Source organism: Chiloscyllium punctatum, chromosome 38 (assembly GCF_047496795.1).
Source record: "Chiloscyllium punctatum isolate Juve2018m chromosome 38, sChiPun1.3, whole genome shotgun sequence".
Taxonomy (NCBI): domain Eukaryota; kingdom Metazoa; phylum Chordata; class Chondrichthyes; order Orectolobiformes; family Hemiscylliidae; genus Chiloscyllium; species Chiloscyllium punctatum.
In genome coordinates this window covers 44,671,801-44,695,912 of record NC_092776.1, presented here as the reverse complement: position 1 = coordinate 44,695,912, position 24,112 = coordinate 44,671,801, and the positions used below count along the sequence as shown (strand labels likewise).

At 43.2% G+C, this 24,112-nt stretch overlaps 1 protein-coding gene across 6 annotated transcripts in view; it reads right to left on the bottom strand.

Moving 5' to 3' along the window:
* Positions 1-1,104: 1,104 nt before the first annotated feature.
* Positions 1,105-24,112, bottom strand: part of pde6c (phosphodiesterase 6C, cGMP-specific, cone, alpha prime) — a 49,332-nt gene continuing 26,324 nt past the window's right edge. For 3 of the 6 annotated variants that reach the window (XM_072557744.1, XM_072557748.1, XM_072557750.1), the window contains 14 exons: positions 22,429-22,578; positions 17,653-17,796; positions 17,498-17,563; positions 17,258-17,404; positions 16,597-16,704; positions 16,367-16,476; positions 14,612-14,699; positions 14,408-14,508; positions 12,492-12,599; positions 12,333-12,396; positions 11,397-11,471; positions 10,074-10,157; positions 6,586-6,739; positions 1,105-2,716 (listed from right to left, as the gene is read on the bottom strand). In XM_072557744.1, coding sequence (XP_072413845.1) covers positions 2,634-2,716; positions 6,586-6,739; positions 10,074-10,157; positions 11,397-11,471; positions 12,333-12,396; positions 12,492-12,599; positions 14,408-14,508; positions 14,612-14,699; positions 16,367-16,476; positions 16,597-16,704; positions 17,258-17,404; positions 17,498-17,563; positions 17,653-17,796; positions 22,429-22,578 — 1,482 coding nt within the window. In that variant the 3' untranslated portion in view covers positions 1,105-2,633. Of the gene's footprint in view, positions 2,717-6,585; positions 6,757-10,073; positions 10,158-11,396; positions 11,472-12,332; positions 12,397-12,491; positions 12,600-14,407; positions 14,509-14,611; positions 14,700-16,366; positions 16,477-16,596; positions 16,705-17,257; positions 17,405-17,497; positions 17,564-17,652; positions 17,797-22,428; positions 22,579-24,112 lie in introns of those variants that run through there. The other 3 variants (XM_072557745.1, XM_072557747.1, XM_072557746.1) reach the window with 3 other exon arrangements.

The window sequence follows — 24,112 nt, the reverse complement described above, 5'->3', positions numbered from 1 at the left end:
TTCCCCTCCCCCCACCTTGTCTCAGTCAAAACCCTCAAACTCAGCACCGCCTTCCTAACCTGCAATCTTCTTCCTGACCTCTCCGTCCCCACCCCACTCCAGCCTATCAACCTCACCTTGACCTCCTTCCACTTATCGCATTCCCAACGCCCCTCCCCCAAGTCCCTCCTCCCTACCTTTTATCTTAGCCTGCTGGACACACTTTCTTCATTCCTGAAGAAGGGCTGATGCCCGAAACGTCGATTCTCCTGCTCCTTGGATGCTGCCTGACCTGCTGCGCTTTTCCAGCAACACATTTTCAGCTCTGTACAAGTAAACCAAAGTTTCATTCCCCTTGTTTTCTAACTTCACTGAGAAAAAGTCAAACATTTCATTAAAATTTAGTACATAGGTATAACATGTCTAATAATTTCTACTCATTGAGCTAAGTTTGTTCCTCAACAGTATTGGACCATGAAGAAAAATGTTCCAATTTGCTTTTCCTGGATGCTATTCTCAGTCTTCCTCACCCTTAATTCCATCTGATGTTGTTTTATTAGTAAAGTTTGTTTTGGCCCCTTCATTCTGTTCTGCTGCCATCTATTTACTGTCTCTCTCAAATTAGCATATCAGCAAACATGAATATGCAAGATCACCATGGAATACTACTTACCTCCCCAGCAGGATGCATTCCTTTCCCTCTAATCTCTGCCTTCCATCTCCAGTTCACCAATTCAGGGCAAAATTACCTCCAATTGCCAAGTTTTATTTTTGCAAATGGCCTTCATATGGAACTTTTATCAAACCTGCACAGACAATATCCAAAGACTCTTCTCCTAACTATTACATTACAGATCTCTAAAAAATGGATCTAATCAGATGTAATTTACCCTTCACCCATTCAATCAGTCCAACTCAGATCAGCCCATTCTCGCCCTTTTTCAGTTGATTATAGTTTCCAGTACCCATGCAAAATTCACAATAACCCAGCAGGTTTGTAGTTTCCCTCAACTTTTTAATTAATAAAATGACATTTGTATTTCTCCAGTCCAAAAGCAAAATTCTCAAATCTGGAGAGTTGTGGAAATTTATGACGAATGCATTTGGAATATCTTCATCCTTTTCGTACCCTGGAGAAAGGCCATCAGGACTCAAAGGTTTGTCTCTCAAGTCTCATTTGTTTCTCTATTACCATTTCTAAAAATGTATATTAAATGCAATAAGTTGCGTTTTATTTATTCTTAGGTGTTATTGTGCATTTTGTCATGAAGATTCAGCATTCTTTGGTCAAGCATGGAACACAAAGCCAAGGTGCAGAACAAACGGTTTCGCTTCAACTCTAATTTTAATCTGCTTCAAGGTGACACTTCCAATTTAACAATCCTTAACAGCCAGTTTTTCATTTAATTTAATATGCGTTTTTTCTTAATTAAAGAATAAATTTTGAAATTCATTACATTGATTTTATAATGCAACTGGTGGAGTATTGGATTATCTACAGACTATTTTTGAGCTTCTTAAAGGGATGACAGCGTATTAGTAATGTTACTAGTAATCTGACAGCCCTGACTAATGCAATGGGGCATGAGTTCAAATCCTAGTATTGTGGCTGGGCAGGGGGTGTGGATTTAAATGTACTTAATTCATCGTTCAATCAAAAATGCAATGGTGGTTTCATTTATAATGATCATGAAGATACTGGATTTTTATAAAAACCCAACATTCACTCATGTCTTTCAGGAGACAAAATGTGCTCTCCATACCTAGCCTGGACCACATAATTCCAGCTGTACAAAGATGTGGTTAACTCTTAACTGCCCTCCAAAATGGCATAGTAAGCCATTGGAGTGTATCAAACTGCAGTGAGAGGTAAACACTCTGGCTGGATCTACATTACACTTACTGCAGGTGATCATGAGGTGATTCTCCATCATAGAGTCACACAGATGTACAATACGGAAAAAGACTCTTCAGTCCAACTCGTCCATGCCAACCAGATATCCTAACCTAATCTAATCCCATTTTCCAGCACTTGGCCCATGTCGCTCTAAAGCCTTCCTATTCATATAACATCCAGATGCCTTTTAAATGTTATAATTGTACCAGTTTCCACCATTTCCTCTAGCAGCTCATTCTATACACGCACCACCCTCTGCGTGAAAAAGTTGCTCCTTAGGTCCCTTCTAAAATTTTTCCCTGTCACCCTAAACCTATGCCCTCTAGTTCTGGACTCCCCCACCCCAGGGAAAAGACCTTGTCTATTTATCCTATCCATACCCCTCATGATTTTGTACACCTCTATAAGGTCACCCCTCAGCCTCCAACGCTCCAGGGGAAATAGCCCCAGCCAATTCAGCCTCTCCCTATAGCTTAAATCCTCCAACCCTGGCAACATCCTTGTAAGAATCTTTTCTGAACCCTTTCAAGTTTCACAACATCCTTCTGATAGGAAGGAGGCCAGAATTGCACGCAATATTCTAAAGGGCATTTACGAATGGGCAATAAATAAGCCTTGGTGTACACATCGCAAAAACAAAATTATTTTAAAATGATTGTTTAAATACTTGGTGAACTTGTACTCATAATCCGATTAATCTATTGGCGAGTCATTGTTAAACAGTTTGTAATGCGCCCAAGAGTCCATTCACAAAGTTTTAAAATATTTCACATGTCCTGGATTTTCCACCACGTTTGCCTTCCTTTCCTTCATCTCCAGCTTCAACTTCTCCATTCACTGCTGCAGGAAGAGAACATGAGAGAGAAACATCCTGGATTCATTTTCAATCACTTGATAAATGAAGTCATTCTAGAAACATTTAAAGAGCCAACTTCTCCTTCTGCATTACAATTGAAATATAAGGTATGTAATTTTTCGCCCATCCCTACTTGCCCTTGAGAAGCAGTAATGAGCTGTCATCATGAATCTCTGCAGCCCAGGATTTTAAACACGCTGACGTGGCAATGTAATTACATGTCAGGCTGGTGTGTGACTGTCAGAGAAAGTTACATGTAGCAGTATCCCATGAAGAGTGAGAGGGTGGAATCTCATCAAGACATTAAGGGACGGACAGGCTAGCTGTGGGAACAATGTTCCCAATGTTGGATAAGTCCAGAACTTGGAGTCACAGTCTAAGAATAAGGGGTAAGTTATTCAGGACTGAGATGATGAAGACGTTCTTCATTCAGAGAGTTGTGAACCTACCATAGAAAGGCATTGAGGCCTGTTCGTTAGATATATTCAAGAAGGAACTGGGCGTATTCCTTGTGGCTAAAGGGATCAAGGAGTACAGAGGGAAAGCGAGAGTGGGATACCGAGATTGCATGATCAGCTGTGATCATATTGAATATTGGTGCAGGCTTGAAGGCCAAATGGCCTACCCCTGCTCCAATTTTCTATGTTTCTATCTGGGTGGGAGAGATCATAGATTAAGATGGTGCTGTTTAAGGAGCCTTGGGAGATTGCTACAATACTGTGCACCAGTTGTCGAGGGAGTGAATCTTTAAAGTGGTGGATGAAGTACCAATCAAACTGGCTAATTTGTCTTTGATTGTATTGAGTTTCGTAAATGTTGTTGGATCTGTACCAATGCAGACAATTTGAAAGTGTTCTATCACACTCCTGACTTCTGTCTTTTATATGGAGAACAGGCTTTGAACAGTCAGGATGTAAATAACTCAATCGAAATCCTCATCTCTGGCCTGTTCTTGTCGCTATAGTATTTATATGGTTGCTTCAGTTAAATTTCAGATTAGTGGTTGTTGATGGTGGTGGATTCAGCAATGATAACACCATTAACTGTTAAAAGGGAGATGGTTACTTTGTCACTGCACAAGTGCCAGGTAACAAGAGGCAGTGTTTATTACCACTTACCAGCCCAAGCACAAAACTTGTCCAGTATTGCTGCACATGGGCACAGACGGTTCAATATCTGAGAACTACAATGGTACTGAACACTCTGCAATAATCAAACACCCACTTCTGTCTTATTTTGGAGGAATGCCATTTGGAAACTGAAGATGGTTGGGCTTAGTACATTATCTGAGGACTTTGTGCAGCAATGTCCAGGGACTGAGATAACTGGCCTCTAACAATTACAGATAAACACCAGGGATGATGGCAGCAAGCAGACAATTCCCCCGATTCCCGTTAACTTTTTAACTTTACTATTTTCCTTGATGCAACAGCAAGACTGTCAGTCACTCATTGATGTTCAGGAGAAAGTAAGGACTGTAGATGCTGGAGATCAGAGTTGAGAACCTTTCCTGCATAAAGGCTTATACCTGAAACATTGATTCTCCTGCTCCTCGGATTCTGCCTATCCTGCTGTGCTTTCCAGCATCACACTCTTGACTCATTGATGCTCAGTTTGGATTTTGCCAGGACCTAACTTCGTTACAGCCTTCATTACAAACATGGACAAAAGAGCGTGAACTCCCCTTTATTCATCCCAGTCCAACACCAGCTCCTCCACATCCAGAGGCATGGGGACAGTCACTACTGTTAGCATCAAGGCAGCTTTCAATCTTGGATGATATCAAGAAGCCCGAGCAAGGTAAGTCAGTGTGAGTCCGGGGTGGGAGCCTACACTTCATGGATTGGAATCAAGGCTGTAATGACAGCAAAGTAGTCTTGGTGGAAGATAAATGCAGTAGCATTGGACAGGTTAATGCTATGTACATGCCACTTGATAACATGGTCAATGACATTTTCATCAATCGACAATAGACCGAGTGGACAGACCTGCTTGTTGTTGACCAGACAGTGGACATATCTGGACAGGGTCCATGTTTGTAATAAAGGCTGCAATAAAGTTAGGCCCTGACAAAATCCAAACTGAGCATCAATAAGTTGAGAGTGTGGTGCTGAACGCAAGTGTTATTGGAACTTAATGGGAGATAAAAGAATGGTAAATTAAAGATTTACCTAAGATTTAAAGCCTAACCTTTTTTCACTGCCATTTCCTCTTGTTCCTTCCTTTGTTTTTCAATCAAAGCCATTTTTGCATCGTATTCATCAGCTCGTAATTTCCATTCAACTCTGTTGTTCTGGAGTCCCTCATACATTGGTGTGGTAGGTTCCAGTCTTATATCTGTGCTAAGGGAATGGCTTGTTCTGGAGAACAAGTGTTAGTGCTCTAATACTAGTTGGGATGTTGTCTGCATCCAGTGTACTCAGCCATTTCTTGATATCATGTTGAGTGAATCGAATTAGTTGAAGGTTGGAATCTCTGCTGGTGGGACTGCAGGCGAAGGTTCAAATGGTTATCACCTCAGCAGTTCAGATTGAAAAATGTGCCTTTTGCACTTGCATGCTTCTGTAATTTCTGGTTAGTTCATTGTTTAATTAGCTAACTATCTACCATCCATCACAATAGATGGGGCAGGCCTTTATCTGATCTGTTTGTTGTGGGATTCCTGAGCTCAGTCTATAACATACATGGGAATAAAGCAAGAGGGGTCATTGGTTTCTTGGTTATAACAATACGTTCCATAAAATGCCCCATGAACAACTGAGAAGTGAAGTGGAAATAGAAAGCAAGGGTGTTTAGCTCCTTCCTACGTGTCAGTGGCAGCTCAGAAGACACAGATTGTTTGAACAAGAGGAAACAAGCAAATTTTCTCTGAATGGAATTCAGTTTATTGTTTGGCAGTTTTTGAACAAGGTCTTGCTTTAAACAGATCCCTGCAAATAACACTGAGACAGTTGCTGAGTGTTATACATTTATATGGTCAGAGAACGGAAGACTCAAAGAGTTTTGGGATTGGACAAAACCCATTGCTGGTGGTTTAGTGTGTCTCTGACTCTCAGTCTTCGAAAGTGAAATGGACCCTCAGGTTCTTTCCATAAACATCGGGGAATTCAGTCTCCACATAAATTGTAATGTACCTAATAAGACTTTTCTAAACAATAATCGCGTGCATATAACTCTTCTGATTTATTGCCACACTGGCCCTTCATCCTCCCCACCCCCAATCAACACTAAATATTCCATCTCTTTCCTGGCACACTGCCCAAGTCACTCTCTACTCAGCTATACCCCCACCCGCCTTAAACTGTCAACTTAACCCGACACGTCTCCTTTCACAGACACTATCAAAGTGTCTTGCTGTGCTGATGGACCTTTAAATATCAGAATGCAGCACCCTGACGGCTAGAAAAGAGGTGCAGTTATACTTCCCCTGACAATCCTGCACCCCAGGAGAAGAGTTAAAATTTTAGGTACTCAGCACATTTCTGCAGGGGCTAAGATTGGCTAGAAGCTGAATACTTAAAAAAAGATTGGAGCTCCAGTCAACAGTGACTGCCACACCTCAGAATATCTGGGCCATTAGCTCAGTAACTTGACCTTCTTAACACGTTTGCCCTTTGGACTTCCATTTTATAGTTGACATGAGACTACGGTAAATTTAAAATAAAGCCACAAGTCCTGACTTCATCATTGCTAGATTGATAGTTTCCTTAACTCTTTTTTTAGAACAAAATAGAAATATGCCAATTCCACAAAATTAATCATGAGTGTATTTAATGAACATGAGTCTTTTTGGAACTCAATGGGAGACAAAAGAATGGTAAATTAAAGATTTACCTAAGATTTAAATCCTAACCTTTTTTCACTGCCATTTCTTCTTGTTCCTTCCTTTGTTTTTCAATCAAAGCCATCTTTGCATCGTATTCGTCAGCTCGTAATTTCCATTCAACTCTGTTGTTCTGGAGCCCCTCATACATTGGTGTTATTTCTTTGTGGAATCTTGAAAATTCCTGTAACAGGCGCCCAGCTAATAAATAATCGGTTTACTGATCATGTAATGTATTGAAGTTTTAAGAACAAAATATATGATACAGTGTTGAAAATGTGTTGCTGGAAAAGCGCAGCAGCTCAGGCAGCATCCAAGGAACAGGGGAATCAACGTTTCGGGCATAAGCCCTTCTTCAGGAATGAGGAAAGTGTGTCCAGCAGGCTAAGATAAAAGGTAGGGAGGAGGGACTTGGGGGAGGGGCATTGGGAATGCGATAGGTGGAAAGAGGTTAAGGTGAGGGTGATAGGCTGGAGTAGGGTGGGGACGGAGAGGTCAAGAAGAAGATTGCAGGTTAGGAAGGCGGTGCTGAGTTCGAGGGATTTGACTGAGACAAGGTGGGGGGAGGGGAAATGAGGAAACTGCAGAAATCTGAGTTCATCCCTTGTGGTTGGAGGGTTCCTAGGCGGAAGATGAGGCGCTCTTCCTCCAACTGTCGTGTTGCTATGGTCTGGCGATGGAGGAGTCCAAGGGCCTGCATGTCCTTGGTGGAGTGGGAGGGGGAGTTGAAGTGTTGAGCCACGGGGTGGTTGGGTTGGTTGGTGCGGGTGTCCCAGAGGTGTTCTCTGAAATGTTCCGCAAGTAGGCAGCCTGTCTCCCCAATATAGAGGAGGCCACATCGGGTGCAGCGGATGCAATAAATGATGTGTGTGGAGGTGCAGGTGAATTTGTGGTGGATATGAAAGGATCCTTGGGGCCTTGGAGGGAAGTAAGGGGGGAGGTCCCTCCTCCCTACCTTTTATCTTGGCCTGCTGGACACACTTTCCTCATTCCTGAAGAAGGGCTTATGCCCGAAACGTTGATTCCCCTGTTCCTTGGATGCTGCCTGACCTGCTGCGCTTTTCTAGCAACACATTTTCAGCTCTGATCTCCAGCATCTGCAGTCCTCACTTTCTCCTATATGATATAGTGGAAAGGTTCTTGTGGCACAGTGCTAATGTCCCTTCCACTTAGCCAAAAGGTTTGGATCAAGTCCCACCTGCTTCAGAAATGTGTCAGAACATGTCCGAAAAATTTGATTAAATTAATTATGTTGGCATATAAATGAAATGTCGTATAAACAATGACCTAGCATTGCTGGATACTAAATAATCCTACATAAAACGTGGTCTGGAATCAAGAATAGGATTCATTTGGCTGGCTTTATGAAGCAAAAGAGGTAACATTGCATACGATGTGCATTCTAGCAACACATGGGGAAGCTTTCGAACAGTGGGCAGCACGGTGGTAGTGGGCAGCACGGTGGCACAGTGGTTAGCACTGCTGCCTCACAGCGCCAGAGACCCGGGTTCAGTTCCCGCCTCAGGCGACTGACTGTGTGGAGTTTGCACGTTCTCCCCGTGTCTGCGTGGGTTTCCTCCGGGTGCTCCGGTTTCCTCCCACAGTCCAAAGATGTGCAGGTCAGGTGAATTGGCCATGCTAAACTGTCCGTAGTGTTAGGTAAGGGGTAAATGTAGGAGTATGGATGGGTTGCGCTTCGGCGGGGCGGTGTGGACTTGTTGGGCCAAAGGGCCTGTTTCCACACTGTAATTTAATCTAATCTAAAAAAACTTCAGTAAAGATTTGCAGGGAGATTATAGAAATTGTGTGAAAATTACAAAGAAGTGAGATTTTAATTATCTGCACACCTTTGGACTGTGAGAGGAAACCAGCGCACCTGCAGGAAATCCACACACATACCCAGGGAGAATATGCAAACTCTACACAGGCAGCTGCCCAAGTCTGGGATTAAACCCAAGTGCTGTGAGGCAGCATTGCTAATCACTGAGCCACTGTGCTATCATTATATTATGATGTATTTCTAAATGTTCTGCTATTGTCATTCAGAATGGACTCTAATATTTTCCCAAACAGAAATACCGTGACTACCTGGCCAGGTCCACGCCCCCCTACAACCCACCCTCCCATCCTGGCACCTTCCCCTGCCACTGCAGGAACTGTAAAACCTGCGCCCACACCTCCTCCCTCACTTCCATCCAAGGTCCTAAAGGAGCCTTCCACATCCATCAAAGTTTTACCTGCACATCCACTAATATCATTTATTGTATCCGTTGCTCCCGATGTGGCCTCCTCTACATTGGGGAGACTGGGCGTCTCCTAGCAGAGCACTTTAGGGAACATCTCCAGGACATCCGCACCAATCAACCAAACCGCCCCGTGGCCCAACATTTCAACTCCCCCTCCCACTCTACCGAGGACATGGAGGTCCTGGGCCTCCTTCACCGCCGCTCCCTCACCACCAGATGCCTGGAGGAAGAGCGCCTCATCTTCCGCCTCGGAACTCTTCAACCCCAGGGCATCAATTGGATTTCAACAGTTTCCTCATTTCCCCTTCCCCCACCTCGCCCTAGTTCCAAACTTCCAGCTCAGCACTGTCCCCATGACTTGTCCTACCTGCCTATCTTCCTTTTCCACCTATCCACTCCACCCTCCCCCCATCCCTGACCTATCGCATTCATCCCCTCCCCCACTCACCTATTGTACTCTATGCTACTTTCTCCTCACACCCACCCTCCTCTAGCTTATCTCTCCACGCTTCAGGCTCTCTGCCTTTATTCCTGATGAAGAGCTTTTGCCCGAAACATCAATTTTACTACTCCTCGGATGCTGCCTGAACTGCTGTGCTCTTTCAGCACCACTAATCCAGAAATATTAAGCTGGCTGACATTTAGTTACATGTTTTATTATCTCCCTCCCTTTTGAATAAGTATGTAACATTCTAGTCCTCTGGGAATTTTCCAGAATGGAAGGTTTCTGAGAAAATTACGACCAGTGTGTCCACTATGTAGCTCTTGCTTCAATATCTTAAGACACAGCCCATCAGGTCCAGGGAACGTATTCCCCTTTGACCCACTTTGCTGTGGTTTTAACGTTTGTATCCCCAGTCCTACTTTGGGTATCATTACCTATCTTTCTCATGAAAAAGTCAAAGGATTGTGGAGACAGCCGATCTCTGCTGCAATCCCATAGCAACACTCCAAACAGGCAATACAACTGATTGGTCAGAGAACTAGGATTAACTGTTTTGTTGCATCTCTATGCCAACAATGGCCCAATCACTCAGCACCCTGTCCCTATCCTATATGAGTTGGTGAGCTTTTATTTAAGCTAGTTTCTAACATCCTAGTCCTGATGAATGCAAGGTGAAATGCTTTTGACTAGTCACCTCCTTTTAGCAGTTTTTAGTTGCTCTTAAGAGCTGGTATAAGTACAGTGGGTCACATGGCCTCTTTAGGTCTGTCACCATTTTACAATTCTATTTCAGACCAGATAGAGTATAAAACAGTCTTTATACTTACTTTGTACACAAAGGTACACACAAAGTCGATGAAACCAACTTGTAACTTGGGGAGTTCATCTGCTTTGTTTCTGTCCATCATTGGCTGTTTTTAAAAAAAGCCAGTTCTTTAAATATGTATATTTCCTTAGATTAAGCTTTATTGATTGATATAAAACACAATACTAAATTCTGCACCCTCAAAACTGTACAACTGCGTTGCTACAGGAGTGAAACATTCTTCATATTGAGTTCTCTGCTCCAAGGCAGGACCAACCCACTGTGTCACATGACACAATTTCACTTGCCCCTCCCCTACAGAAGGCAAGTCTGTGGCCAGCTGACGGGCACATAGGGAGACTGGCCTGCTTGGTACTACACGCTCTGGATGTTGGAAAATGGGATGGGAGGAAGTCCCGCTCTCTGGAGTTACCAGATAGTCCGGGGATTTGCAGCAGCTCCTGCAGCTAGAGGCAAAAAAAAACTGTAGGTGCTGGAATCTAAAGTAGACAAGCAGGAGGCTGGAAGAACACAGCAAGACAGGCAGCATCAGGAGGAGAAGTCAACGTTTTGAGGATGGTTATATCCGAAACATTGACTCCTCCTCCTCCTGGTGCTGCCTGGGTTGTTCCAGCAACACCAGAGCTTGGCAGTGGACCCTGTCGGTACTGCAGCCAGTCCCAGGATAATAGCATCTTGTGAGTGGAGGTGAGAGTGTTTATCCATTGTGTACAAATGGCACTTCCCAAAGATTGTTATTCCCCTTCTATCCTGTCCTGTTAATGGACGCCCACTACCATGTTAACTTTACCAAGACGTGTAATACATCTTTTATAAAGCTCAATTGACCCTTAATTATTTCTTTGTATTGGATAAATACACACTCTTCGTATTATGAGGGTCAGTACAGGGTAAATAGGAAGATGATGAACTGGGCATCCATCCTACCTAATGCATCCCCACCCCCCCTCCCCGAAATCACACCAAGCAGAGATATGTAAATTCACAATAGCCCCAGTACTAGTGGCCCCAATTTCTTTCCATTATCTGCTGACCAGGCATTCCTCCTACACTTACCAGTGACATATCTCAGCAGGATTTACAAGTTGATACTCAACCTGTTTGACTGCACCGTGAACACACCTTCCTTGACCATCAGGTCCCGGAGTGGGATCTGAGCCCAGAGGCTTTGCTGCTGAGTCAGTGATGCTATCTACGACACCACCAGGACATCTTCCAGTGTACAGTTTTAAAAGTTTAAATGTCCCCAGTCAATTCTTTTTGTATATTATAAGACTAACTACCCAAATGTTAAGTTGACTTAATTTAGGCATTCAAATCTTACGATAGGTTGTTGCTGTAAAACTGTTCGTTCCAGATCGCCCTGTTCCCAGAATTCATTAGCAACCATAAGTGCAACCTAGAATGAAAACACTTTATGAAAGACAAGTGGAGAAAAATATTGAATTGCCAATTTGAAGACATAGTACAAGGAGTAGTCTTCCATGGCTTTAACCAACTGGGAGAAGTGCTACAATCGGATGCCACCTAACCAGCTGTGCTTTTCCAGCACCACACTCTACGGTTTTAATCAAGTCTTGCATTGCAAACAAAAGGCAGGATGAGTCAAAATAGTGCACAGATGTGCTTGATATGCAAATTTAAGACCATTTAAAACTTACATAAAGTTATTTGACTACTTTTCTAAATGTGAAGAGCTGAAAGCATGAATTTCTCCTTTAAAAACCGAAAGACATTCAATTTCAGTAAAATAGACTTTGACAAACCACACATGCATTCGTTTATAAACAATTAGAAATAACAAAATGCATCATTCCAGTATTTGGAAGCTACACCTCCACAAAATTAGACAGCTCTTTATCCATATAACTTTGTCTAAATTATAAAAAGATTTGTGGAATGTCAGTAATTCTATGAAAATCTATAAAGTGAGACAATTGTTGTTTTGAATTTTCTTCTATCATGAATTCTCCCAAAGACACTGACATCCATCCAATCAAAGACAGACATTAAAACACTTGAGAGAAGAGTAAACATTAAAATAATGGGGAATTTGAAAACAAAATGAATGTGAGTACTTTTCCAAATGCATTTTTTTAATGCTGGAATTCCCAGCACAAATCAGTTGATCATGTAAGCAACTTTACTAACAACTTAAAACATAATACTTTGTTCCCATTGTCTGTTCAAACTTATGCAATTGTTTGAAGAAGTGTGTAATATCACCCGAATAAAGGTTAAGATTGGTATTTTTGCTTACCTTGCTTTGTACTTCCCATGGCTTAGTAATGGCTGACAAGTCACATCCTGTCATCATCATTGCCCTGCGACAGGATGGAAAGGTGTTAGGCTGATAAAAAAAGTCATTATTTTAAAATTATTTTTAATAACAAAAATAAATAAAGAGTAAAATACATACATAACAATTTCTTTTTTGGTTGGATCAGAAGAAATATACTTTATTGCTTCTTCTTCAGTCTCTGATTTTTCAACATAGTCTACAATTTTCTGAAACATTGTCCTTTTCCTATAAACATTTCAAAAAAATATATTGTTGAAATAATCTGTTTTTCAATCCAGCTCCATTTAATGTGTGTCACCATTTAATGTGTGTCTCCGCTAAGGATGACACAGTGTGCGGTATAGACTTCTTTAAATCATAGAGTCACTAGGGTAGGGAAGAAAAGCATTCTGCTCATCAGGTGTAAGCCAGCTCTCTGTAGAGCAATCAATTCAATCGCACTCGTCTACTTGATTATTTTAGTTCTGCAAACTTATATCACTCAAATCCCCCATTCAATTCTCTTTTGTAAACAGTGATCATTTCTGATTTCATCACCCTCAATGGCAGTGAGTTACAGATCATTACCATTTGCTCAATAAAAAGAAATCCATCCACACAATCCTCCCCCAGTTCCCCCCCACCCCCCCCCCCACCCCCCCACCCCACCCCATTCTCCTTTGCCAAAACTTGAGGTCTGTATCCCTTGTTTCTTGCACCATCGGCTAAAAGGAACAGCTTTCCCTTTGCCTGGCTTATCTAAATCGGGCATCGGCTTGTGCACATGTACCACATCTCCCCTCAGCTTCCTGTGCTGTGTGCTACACTACAGCTAATGCCTGTTAATCACTGTCACTCTTGTTATTGGGCAGAGCTACTGCCTACTCACTGTAGTCCAAGACGAACTTCATCCCCCATACTCTCAGGTTTTCTGGTTTTGTCAATGTTGCTGAAACCCAGCACTGCTGTGAGCTGTAGAGGCAGGAGTATGCCATTTAGTGCCTTAAAGCCTGTCTTGCCATTCAGTGAGACCATTGCTGCTCTGCAACCTAACAACAAATTTACCAATTTCAATTTTGAATGACACAATTGATTTAGTATCAATTGCTATTTGAGGAAAAGTTCTACCATCCTTTGTATGTTTAAGTGTTTCCTAATGCCACGACAGAACAGTCTGGTTCTAATTTTTTTTAAGCGTCTATGCCATTCCCCAACCCCACTCATTCATCCCAATCCCAGGCTTCCCAATCAGAGGAAACTGTTTCTCTCTCTGTGTATCCTATTTGTTCCCCTTAATATCTCAAACATTGATGAAAACTCTTTAACCTATACATTCCAAATTATAAACTCTAGTTTATGAAATCTTTTATCATGATTCAGTTTTTACAATGCAGCTATCACTGCAAGAGACCTACTCTGCACTCCCTCCAAGGCCAATCCATCCTTCCCAAGGTGTAGTGCCAGAACTGCTCACAATACTTCAAATGTGGTCCGACTTGAGTTTTAGAATCTTGTCTTCAACCTGCTTCTATTCTATTCCCTAAATCTAAGAGTCAGTGCTCCTTTCCTTTTAATATTGTTCATACTTCTGTGAAATCCATCTTCATCATACCTTCTAAATTTCTCATATCTCTTCTTATAGCTCATGAGCTCTACACAGATCAGTCTTGTTGCTCCTTTGTGAATCAATTCTCACATTACATGAGAGTTTGTAAACCACGCTTTAAATCCCACATTTTAGCCACTTTGAAAAATGCTTAATTCCACCTCAAACATTTTGCCCACTTTTCTGCTACCTCGACCTCTCCCTCACTAACCTGAGTATAGGCCATAAGCATCTCCAAACTGTTCCAAATCTTGGGAATGGTTCATTATTTAGCTGTCAATCCATTGTTCAGAGTATTTTGTCATCCTCAGGATCATTCACAAGAGTTTTTTTAAAGTCAAAAAAAACAATATTCCACAATGTCCCGTCATCTGAAGATGTAGCTTTTGCACCACCTCATCTAATCATTAGCGTAAGGCAAGAACAGGTAATAGAAATGAACACTTACTTGAAATACAAGGCCAAGTCAGTAGCAATTATCGCAACTTCCATTAAATGGACGACTGTTTCATATTGACGTTGATTCAGGTTCTGAAAAATGTTTAAGCTCTGCCATTGTAAACAGAATGGGAAATCAGTAATATTAAGATGTAAATTCACGAAATTGTTTTAAAGATTCTTCTAAATTGCTCAGTAGTCTTGGTGTACTGACCTCATCCTGAAGTAATGTTTTACTGTATTCAAGGTGATGCCTTTCCAAAATCGAAGACCCATGTAATTTTGCTAACGCTGCTTGTGATCTGTGGAGGAGCTTTATTTTAATTGTATGGTTTAGATTTTAAAGTATGCTTTCCAGCTGCTGATATTGTTCATCAGTAAATAAGTAGAATATCCCTGGCAAAGATCATGACTGAGTGTTTGGAAGAATGGATTTAGAAGCTTTTATTCTGGAAATTGTGCTAAGAATACTAGTGAGGATATCAACACTCACCGTTATAGAGGAATAAATTGGAAAAAACAACCTCTTGCATCCACATGCGGTGAATTAAACACAAATTAGGAGGTTGTCCTGATTCTCCAAGCTTTGCTGTATGGATACCTCACCCATAAGCTCATCTTGAAATAAGTGGAATGCATGAAATTAAATTAAAATAAATAATCTAACTTACATTTCCTGGTTTACATTCTACATTCATTAGTAGAGATGCTTTGATGTAATTCATTTTGTATGTATTCACGGGATGTGGGTGTAACGGGCTCTGCCCATATTTATTGCCTATCCCTAATTGCTCAGAGTCCATCACATTGCTGTTGGTCTGGAGTCCCAGGTCGGCCAGACCAGGTAAAGACAGGAGATCTCCTTCCTAAAAGACCGGATAAGCTTTGCTCAACAATTGACAATGGTATGGCGGTCATTGGACTCTTAATTTCCAGATTTTTATCAAATTCAAATTCCACCATCTGCCATGGCAGGATTTGAACCCAGGTCCCCACCATAGTACCCGGGACAAAAACAGAAATTGCTGGTGAAACTCAGCAGGTCTGGCAGTATCTGTGGGGAGAAAGCAAAATTAATTATTCAAGTCTGGTGACCCTTCATCAGAACAGATATAATCAGAGCAGAGGTATCAGAACAGTACCTGACCTCTGGATTAATAGTCTAGCAATAATACAACTATTATCGCTAGTAATTACTGAAGAAATCTGATAAAGAGATGCTGCCAGACCTGCTGAGATTTTCCAGCATTTTCTCTTTGGGTTTCAGATTCCAGCATCCGCAGTAATTTGCTTTTATCAAGTCACTCAGATTTATTTCAGTTTCTGTTGTGTCACGAACACAGACTAACATCCTTCGTCAGTCAACTTTTTTTTTACGATTGTTGTTTAACAATGTGATAATGGCTAGATACTAGTTTTTGAGAGAGAGGTATTGACCAGGAAACCAAGAAAAACTCCCCTGATCATCTTCGAATGAAGCTACGGGATTTTAACATCCACCTGAACAGTTTAATATCTGAAAGACGGTACCTTCACCAGTGCAGTGCTTCCTCAGTATCCCACTGGACTGTCAGTCTGGGTTTTTTTTGTGTTCAAGCCCTGGGACTGGGCCTCAAACCTAAGAGCAACTAGTTCAGAAGTGAGGGAGTGAGGTGGAGCTGATATTCCAACAGCATCTTCCAAACCATCTTCTACCATCACGAGGGGCAAGGGCTGCAGCCACATGACAACACCAGATCCTTCAAGATCTACCTCCAAATCACACACCATCTTTGTGTGGAAATAGATCACCCTTCCTTCACTGTGGCTGACTTACATTTGAGGAACTGCTCATCTAATAGCGCTCTGCAGCTGCAGCCATTCAAGGAATACACCGCCATCACATTTGCAAGGAAAATAGAAGTTACCCAATAAGTAGTTTTATTATCAACACTCACATCTCAAGAATGAACTCTTAAAATCCACTTACTTTAACTGGTATAAATTATTGGTGCCTCGGTGATCAATATCATGACAAAATGCTGCTGTAATCATAGCGAAAGCTTCAAGATCCGTGTAGTACTTCTTTATTTTACCTGTCTGCAGAGTGGATTTGAACGTTTAAAAAACATAACGACTGCTACACAAAACTAATATCTTTTTTGTAATAGTTGTGTGTTGAAATGACCACCCCGATCCATTTGAAACGCTGTATCATACCATGAGAAGTGTAAACATAGTTTGCCCCACATTGAATCCATGGCGCCAGTTGTGGTAGGTAATATCACGGTAACCTTTTCGGACAGTGTACATCCATCGGGTCAATACCTGTTGCAAAACGTAGAGCGTTTCATTTAAGGTGTTCAGTGACATAAAAAGACAAGTGGCCTACAATTTCAGGCACACCAATCCTGGCTGTGCAGAGGGGAACCTGAATTGTGAGGATCAAAGCACCCCCAGTATTAGTCTTTGCTCCATTGAGCTGGTGAGCTGCAGAGAGAACTGGTTGTAGTTATCGTCTTTTAGCTTCCATTAAGAAATCTGCAGGAATAAAACCAGAGGCAGTCTGATCATCCCTTTGTCAATAAACACTGAAAATGTGTCAGTGAGAAAGCAACGTTCATGACAGACTCTTGATTCAGGATCTTGGTGTCCACTGTCTTTGAGGAGACTTCTGCTTTTAAACCTCCACCCTGGAACAAACTCACAACCAGTCTTATCTGGCTCTCAGAGTCTGCCAATGGACTTCAAGACAACCTAGAATACAATGATTCCAAACACAGGGGCTTTTATAATCCAAATTAAGAGGCAAAATTAAAAAGCAAATTAGCACTGGTCTTCCAAGATAGACAACAACAAAAACTGGATTAGAAGGACTCACATCTGCTGGTATCTTGAACTTTATGACTGCATTTATTTCAAAGAAGCACCGAATTCCACACTTGATTAGATCAAATTCTGAAACATCCAAGTCACTGAAGTGGAATTCATAGAGTTCAACATCAGTTGGGTCAGGTAGTTCTTCTTGCTGTAAGTAAAATTCAAGCTCTGGTGAGATGTTTGAAGATGGTTAACATCCTGACAGCTGTTTTTTATACAAGTAATCACAAATGTAACTCACCAAGATCTTTAGCATATCTTTTTGTTCACAATCTGCAGTATCTTTGTCCAACATCTCTTTTGTTTTCTGTGGAAAGGCACAGCATTGTTGCAAATATTTCCATTTACACTGTTGCTTTGTGTTAATTCGTGCCAATATGCCATTGCTGAACTCACCAAAATGGTCTGAAGTTCTTTGTCGGTGCACTTAGAATGATACATTAGCATTTCCGAAGCAATATTTTTCCTGCTTTCTAGTTTATTCATTTTGTCATAAGTGTCTGTATTCAGAAGCGACCATCCCAGGAACTGTGTCAGGGTCTGAAGTAAGCAAACATTTAGTCAAGCAGGTTTAAAAATTTAAAACAGTATTCTCAGCAGTTAATACCTCGGATTCCTATGGAGAGGCAAATAAGCTGATAAAATTTTATGCATTTTTTTTTGTCAGCAATATCTGGCAGAATTTCGTCTTACATAGCATATAGTGGGTACCAAAGATCTGGGTGGCATGGTGGCTCAGTGGTTAGCACTACTACCTCACAGCACCAGGAACCCGGGTTTGATTCCTGCTTCGGGTGACTGTTTGTGTAGAGTTTGCACATTCTCACCGTGTCTGCGTGGGTTTCCTCCCACAGTCCAAAGATGTGCAGGCTAGCTGAATTGGCCATGCTAAACTGCCCATAGTTTTAGGTGCATTCGTCAGGGGTAAATATAGGGGAGTGGGTGTAGGTGGGTTGCTTTTCAGAGGGTCGGTGTGGACTCGTTAGGCCAAATGCCCTGTTTCATGCTGTGGGGAATATAATCTAGTCTAGCAGAAATCAGGGTTAACAATAAGGCAGGGTGACCAACTCTGAGTGAACAAAACGAAAAGGAACATGTTGCCATTGTCGGTAATGACAAGACTTTGGGATTGGGGGTGCTGGCAGGATGGTGGGAGCTGAGGGGGCAAAGGAGAAAGAATTAGTCCTCAACTCATGTAAGAGCCTAGTACCCAGCGTTGTGGCACAGAGTGAGTGTGGAACCACAAGCTCAGACCCCAAACACTGGACAGTCCCAAAAGTAAACCACCAACTTCCTGAGTATGAGGCATGCATAAACACTCAACCACCAGAGACAGAAGAAACACGGGACAGTGTCCATAATTGGGAATACCTGACACACAGCCAAATTATGGAAAAATCCAGGATGGTTTGTCATCCTGCATTCAGGTCCTTAGAAGTGGTCAGGTATGTATGTTCTCTGAATTATGTTTGAAACCAATTCAATATTTATCCACATTAGGCAAAGAGTGTTAATTATAAAGAAGAGCTTTCTGTGACAGGGTTTTTGTTTTTAAAATGTGATATTATTTGATGCCATTAAAAAAAATCTTAGATTGTAGGTGAGAAGAGAATGTGAAATCACTTTTTTTTTGTAGAAAGTTACCATTAAACACCAGAATTGTGATTGCGGATTTAAAACATTGAATTTAACCTTACACACATTCCGACTCATGGAAATATCCAGGAAATTCCCTTTTCCCATGTCTTCCATGAGGGACACAACATTAATAACAAAGAGTGCGAATCACTTACATCCATTTTTCTTTCCATCTTCAGTACCAGAAACTGCATCATGTCACAATTACACATTTGGGAATCCAAAAAATACTGGGTCAATGTGTTTGTTTATGCTAAGCAATTAACATGAAGAGATTCATGTTTGATAAGTTCTGTGTATTTTTTTGATTCACATATTTTACTGGCAGATTCCACATCAGGTCAGAGGTTAGAAACATTGCAGCAAGGAACAGACCTCCGAACTCCCCAGTGCCTGTCCACCATTTACAGGGCACAAGTCAGGAATGTGATGGAATGCTCCTCAGTTGCCTGGCTGAGCTCCAATACACTCAAGAAGCTTGATACTATCCAAGTCAAGGCCATCTACTTTATTGGCACATCCACAAACATCCACTCTCTCCATTACTGATGCTCAGTAGTATGGTAGTGCATCAGGTTTGACTGAGAGTAAAGACATGTATTGTCTTGAAATATCTGAGCCCCAGCTGGATTAACATCTCTAGCTGTCTGATCTTTGCAATCAATTTCACAATGTTTATTTCTTTGACGGATACACATCAACGAGATTGATATAGATCGATATGGATTGTTGAAGATCAGCTTCGATTAATACAGATCATTGGAAATTGATGTAGATAAATGCAGATTGATAGAGTCATACAGAAAGAGGCTATTTGGCCCATTGAGTCTGCACCAACCCTCCCAAGGAAGACATCCCACCAGACCATGGTCCCACCCTATCCCGATAACTCTGCATTTACCAAAGCTAATCCATCTAGCCCGCACATCCCTGGACACTACGGACAGTTTATCATGGCCAGTTCACCCAACATGCACATCTTTGGATTGTGGGATGAAACCAGAGCAACCAGCAGAAAATCCCCCATGCAGACTTGGGGAGAACATGCAAAGTCCACAGACAGTCACCCAAGCTGGAATCGAACCTGCTGTCCCTGGTGCTGTGAGGCAGCAGTGCTAACCACTGAGCCACCGTGCCTTTCGCAATGTTAATTAACATAGGGTTGAGGTTTCAAGTGCTTGTGGTTTCAATCACTGAAACTTTAAGGAGTCTGGATGACAGGTACTTGTATTGATCTGTAGTAGAAAAGAAGATTTTTTTTTAAGCTGGTGGAAGGTTTTCAGTGAATGACCAGCCCCAATCTCCCAGTCTCCAGTAGGTCAATGATGGGATTTACCCTGACAAGTACACATTGAGATATGCTGACTGTTCATTGATTTCCCAGGAAATTTAAAGTTATAGTGGGCAATTACTTTACACCTGGAATCCTCTGGAAGTCTCCAACTCTGAGCGAGAGTCAGAAACTTCAGAGGGCTCTTATCTACCTCAAGAGTTTACTGGGAAAGACTGGAGAAATTAAAACCTGCTGTAACTCCTAATGACTCGCACTGACCGCCCCCCCCACCCCCAACTATTCACAATAACCTCCACCCCTAAAACCAGGTCGAACTCCCCCAGCCAATACCCAAAAACCACCTAACCCACCTGGCACTCTACCCCTTACCCACCCCTTCACTTCCCTTAATAGTTTGTCAAAGAGGCAGAGACCTTTAAACTGTGTCTTCATACTGCAGACAGCAATCACCACAAAAAAAATGTATTCTGCAGAGATTCACTCAGACACGTTTGTGTATGGCTGAATCATGTCTGTTGGGATGGATCTTACATCAGAGGTTAGCCCCACAAAATCGCAGAAAGGTAAAAAGGTAACATTTTGTCTGATCTGGGTTAGAAGTAGAGATTCCAACCTGAAACTGGGGACAGTTTTTTAAAAAGTTTTTATTTGTTTTACACATCTTACTGTTACTGGCAGGTTCATTGCTTCCATGCAGTGTATTATGGGTGAATAGTCGTGCAAGTGCCAATGCTAGGGATTGGAAGGGGTGGATTAGTGGAAGTCACATCTTGGGTTGGCGTGAGGGGCCAAAGGAGGTTTTTTTGGGGGCATGAGGTAGCATGGGTACACGGAGGGTTAGAAGGTGAAAATTCAAGGAGCATTCTGTTGTCATTCCAAATGGGATGAAGCTGAGGAACTACAGTCAACATCTACACACCAGCAGCTACTGTGTTACGTCCGACCTGGTGTATGCGTGTTTGTCACCCAGAAACAATTTAGATCTTCTGACTGCGAATTTCCAAAGGAAGGCCCCATTGTTGTGCTGCTGCAGTCTCGCATTTCAACTGCTTCCTCGTCCCTGACACTTTATCGGGGCCTTGGAGATGTGGGGTCTGGGCGAGACGCGGGCCAGAATCAAATGAGAAGTTCGGTGAGACCTACCTCATTGTCAAGAACATCACAATCCATCTTTTACATTTATGGCTTTACCAAACACACCCAAATTAGCAGTTGGGGAAACACGACATGAGAATTAAAGCAGCTCCTGGCAGATTCAGCTCGCCACTTGTTCCAAACAACCTCCATTCTACCGTGACTAAATAACAGCCCAGGCACAACCCACAGGTACCAACCAGACTTACCCTTCCTCTAAGGACATTGGCATCTCTCTCTCTCCTGCCACCTGTCCGATACACCGGTAGTGTACCCTGAAGCCCAGAACTGCCTTGCAGAGCACACCCGCAAAATCAGCAATGGATGCAGTTACCTGTCAGGGACAGACTCCCAGCCTGGTTTGGACCAGGCAGCCTACTACAGGTGTTCACTTCTTGTCTTAGCGTGCATTCCCTTGATGCCTACAGGCACTTCTCCATGCCTCACAATGCCAACTGGCACAGTCACACAACCAGACAGATAGCTGGCTGTGCCAAATCGGTAGTCCTCAGTCCCCTGCATCACTTTCTCCATCAGGACCTCCACGTCTCCGTCAAAGCAAACATGGTGTCAACTATCCCCTTCTCAGCCACCTCAGTCTTCAAGAGTGACCAGGTTAGCTGCCAGTGCTCCTCCAGGTGCATAGTGGGCTTTCACAGCTGGCATGAATGCAAAGGATACTGGTCCTCGGGCAGATAGCCTCTGAGTGGCCAATTGTTCTGTCATTCATTACACGTGTTTTGATGGGGTGGAAATTGGATCTGATATATTCCGCAGAGCAGGAATGGCAAACTTGGTAAGGTATAGGAAGGAAATCCACCTTTTCCATGGCAAGAACCCATTTAACAATTCAACGTAACTTGCAATGAGACAAAAGAACCCATGATTTAGCCCTTAGATTTGTCAATGAATGCGTTGCTCAACACTTCCCCGGGCCACGTTACTAGATCAGGATGAAAAGATACAACATCTGACGATTGCCAAATGGGGGCAGGGGGGTGGGGGCAGAGGAGTTAGAGGGGCGGGCACAATAAGAAAATATGCTCCTGACCTCAACCAATAAAATAGTCACCACGACCTTCTGAACCATCCTGCGTGTTACCTACTTCGGTGATCTGTTCATCGTACTCATCAAACGGCTTCCCATCTTTCCTGTTGTAAAATGTAGCTATTCCCACTATCTCTTCTTTCTTATTCACAATCGGCAATGACAAAACATTTTTTATAATCCAGCCAGTTTCATCCACAGGTTCTTTCTATCAAAAGACAGAATTAACAAATGGTTGTGCAGACAGGAGTGCAAACAATAAAAATTGAGAAATAAGTACAGTGAAAATCTAAATTAATAAATCAATCTATACCATAAGTGTATAAGGGATCTAGTACAATAAACCAAGAAAAAATAATCATGTGCACTAACATGTTCATCAGTTACTGTATGCCAACTCGCTGCCAGTTAAAGTTAGTTACTTGTACGGCAGAAATATTAACGTAATTTATATTTATTTCAAAGTGAAGAAAATGCTGTAATAAAGCAAACAATAAATGTTGAAATGTTTGCTACAATTTCAATTTCACTTTCACTAATTCAATGAAGCCATTGATAAGTTCAGAACTGGCACAGAATCAAAATTTGGACGTGCTAATGTTCCCAACCGAATACAATGGGGAACCTCGATTATCCAATCGTGATGGGCGGGCACTATTTCATTCGGATAAATGATTATTCGGTGAATTGATTCAATGCCTTTCCTCTGGGGCTCGGAGTTTTCTGTTAAGTCCACTCCCTTTCAGGAGATGAGGCAGCAGCACACCATGCGCGAGCCCCTGTCTCCCCTTCTGCCACCCCCCGCCCAACCCCCAACACCGCCCCCCAACCCCGTCCAACACCGCCCTCCACCCCCCAACCCCGTCCAACACCGCTCCCCAACCCCGTCCAACACTGCCCCCCCGCACCCGTCCAACACCACCCTCCACCCCCCCAACCCCGTCCAACACCGCCCCCTGCACCCAATCCCGACCAAAACCGCCCTCACCCATCATACCCGTACAACACCACATCCCACCCCCCCAACCCAGTCCAACACCACCCACCACCCCCAACCTCATCCAACACCCCCCACCCCACCCCCCAACCTTGTCCAACATCGCTCCCGGCCCCCAACCTGTCCAACACTGCCCCCCACACCGCAATCCCGTCCAACGCCTTCCCCCACTCTTCAACCCTGTCCAACACCACCCCTTCCCCCCAACCCCGTCCAACACCGCCCCCAACCCCGTCCAACACCGCTTCCTGCACCCAACCCCATCCAACACCGCCCCCCGCACCCAAACCTGTCCAACACCACCCTCACCCCACAACCCCGTCCAACACCGCACCCCGCACCCAACCCGTCCAACACCGCCCGAACCCCGCAACCCTGTACAACACCGCCCCCCACCTCCAACCCTGTCCAACACCGCCCCCACCCCCAACCCCGTCCAACACCGCCCCCTCCCCCAACCCCGTCCAACACTGCCCCCTTCCCCCAACCCCGTCCAACACCACCCCCCGCACCCTGCCGCCCAACCCCGTTCAACATCGCACCCTGCCCCAACCCTGTCCAACATCGCACCCCGCCCCAACCCTGTCCAACACCAACACCTGCCTCAACCCTGTCCAACACCGCATCCCACTCACCAATCCCATCTAACACCGCACCCCGCCCCAACCCTGTCCAACACCACACCCTGCCCCAACCCTGTCCAACACCACACCCTGCCCCAACCCTGTCCAACACCACACCCTGC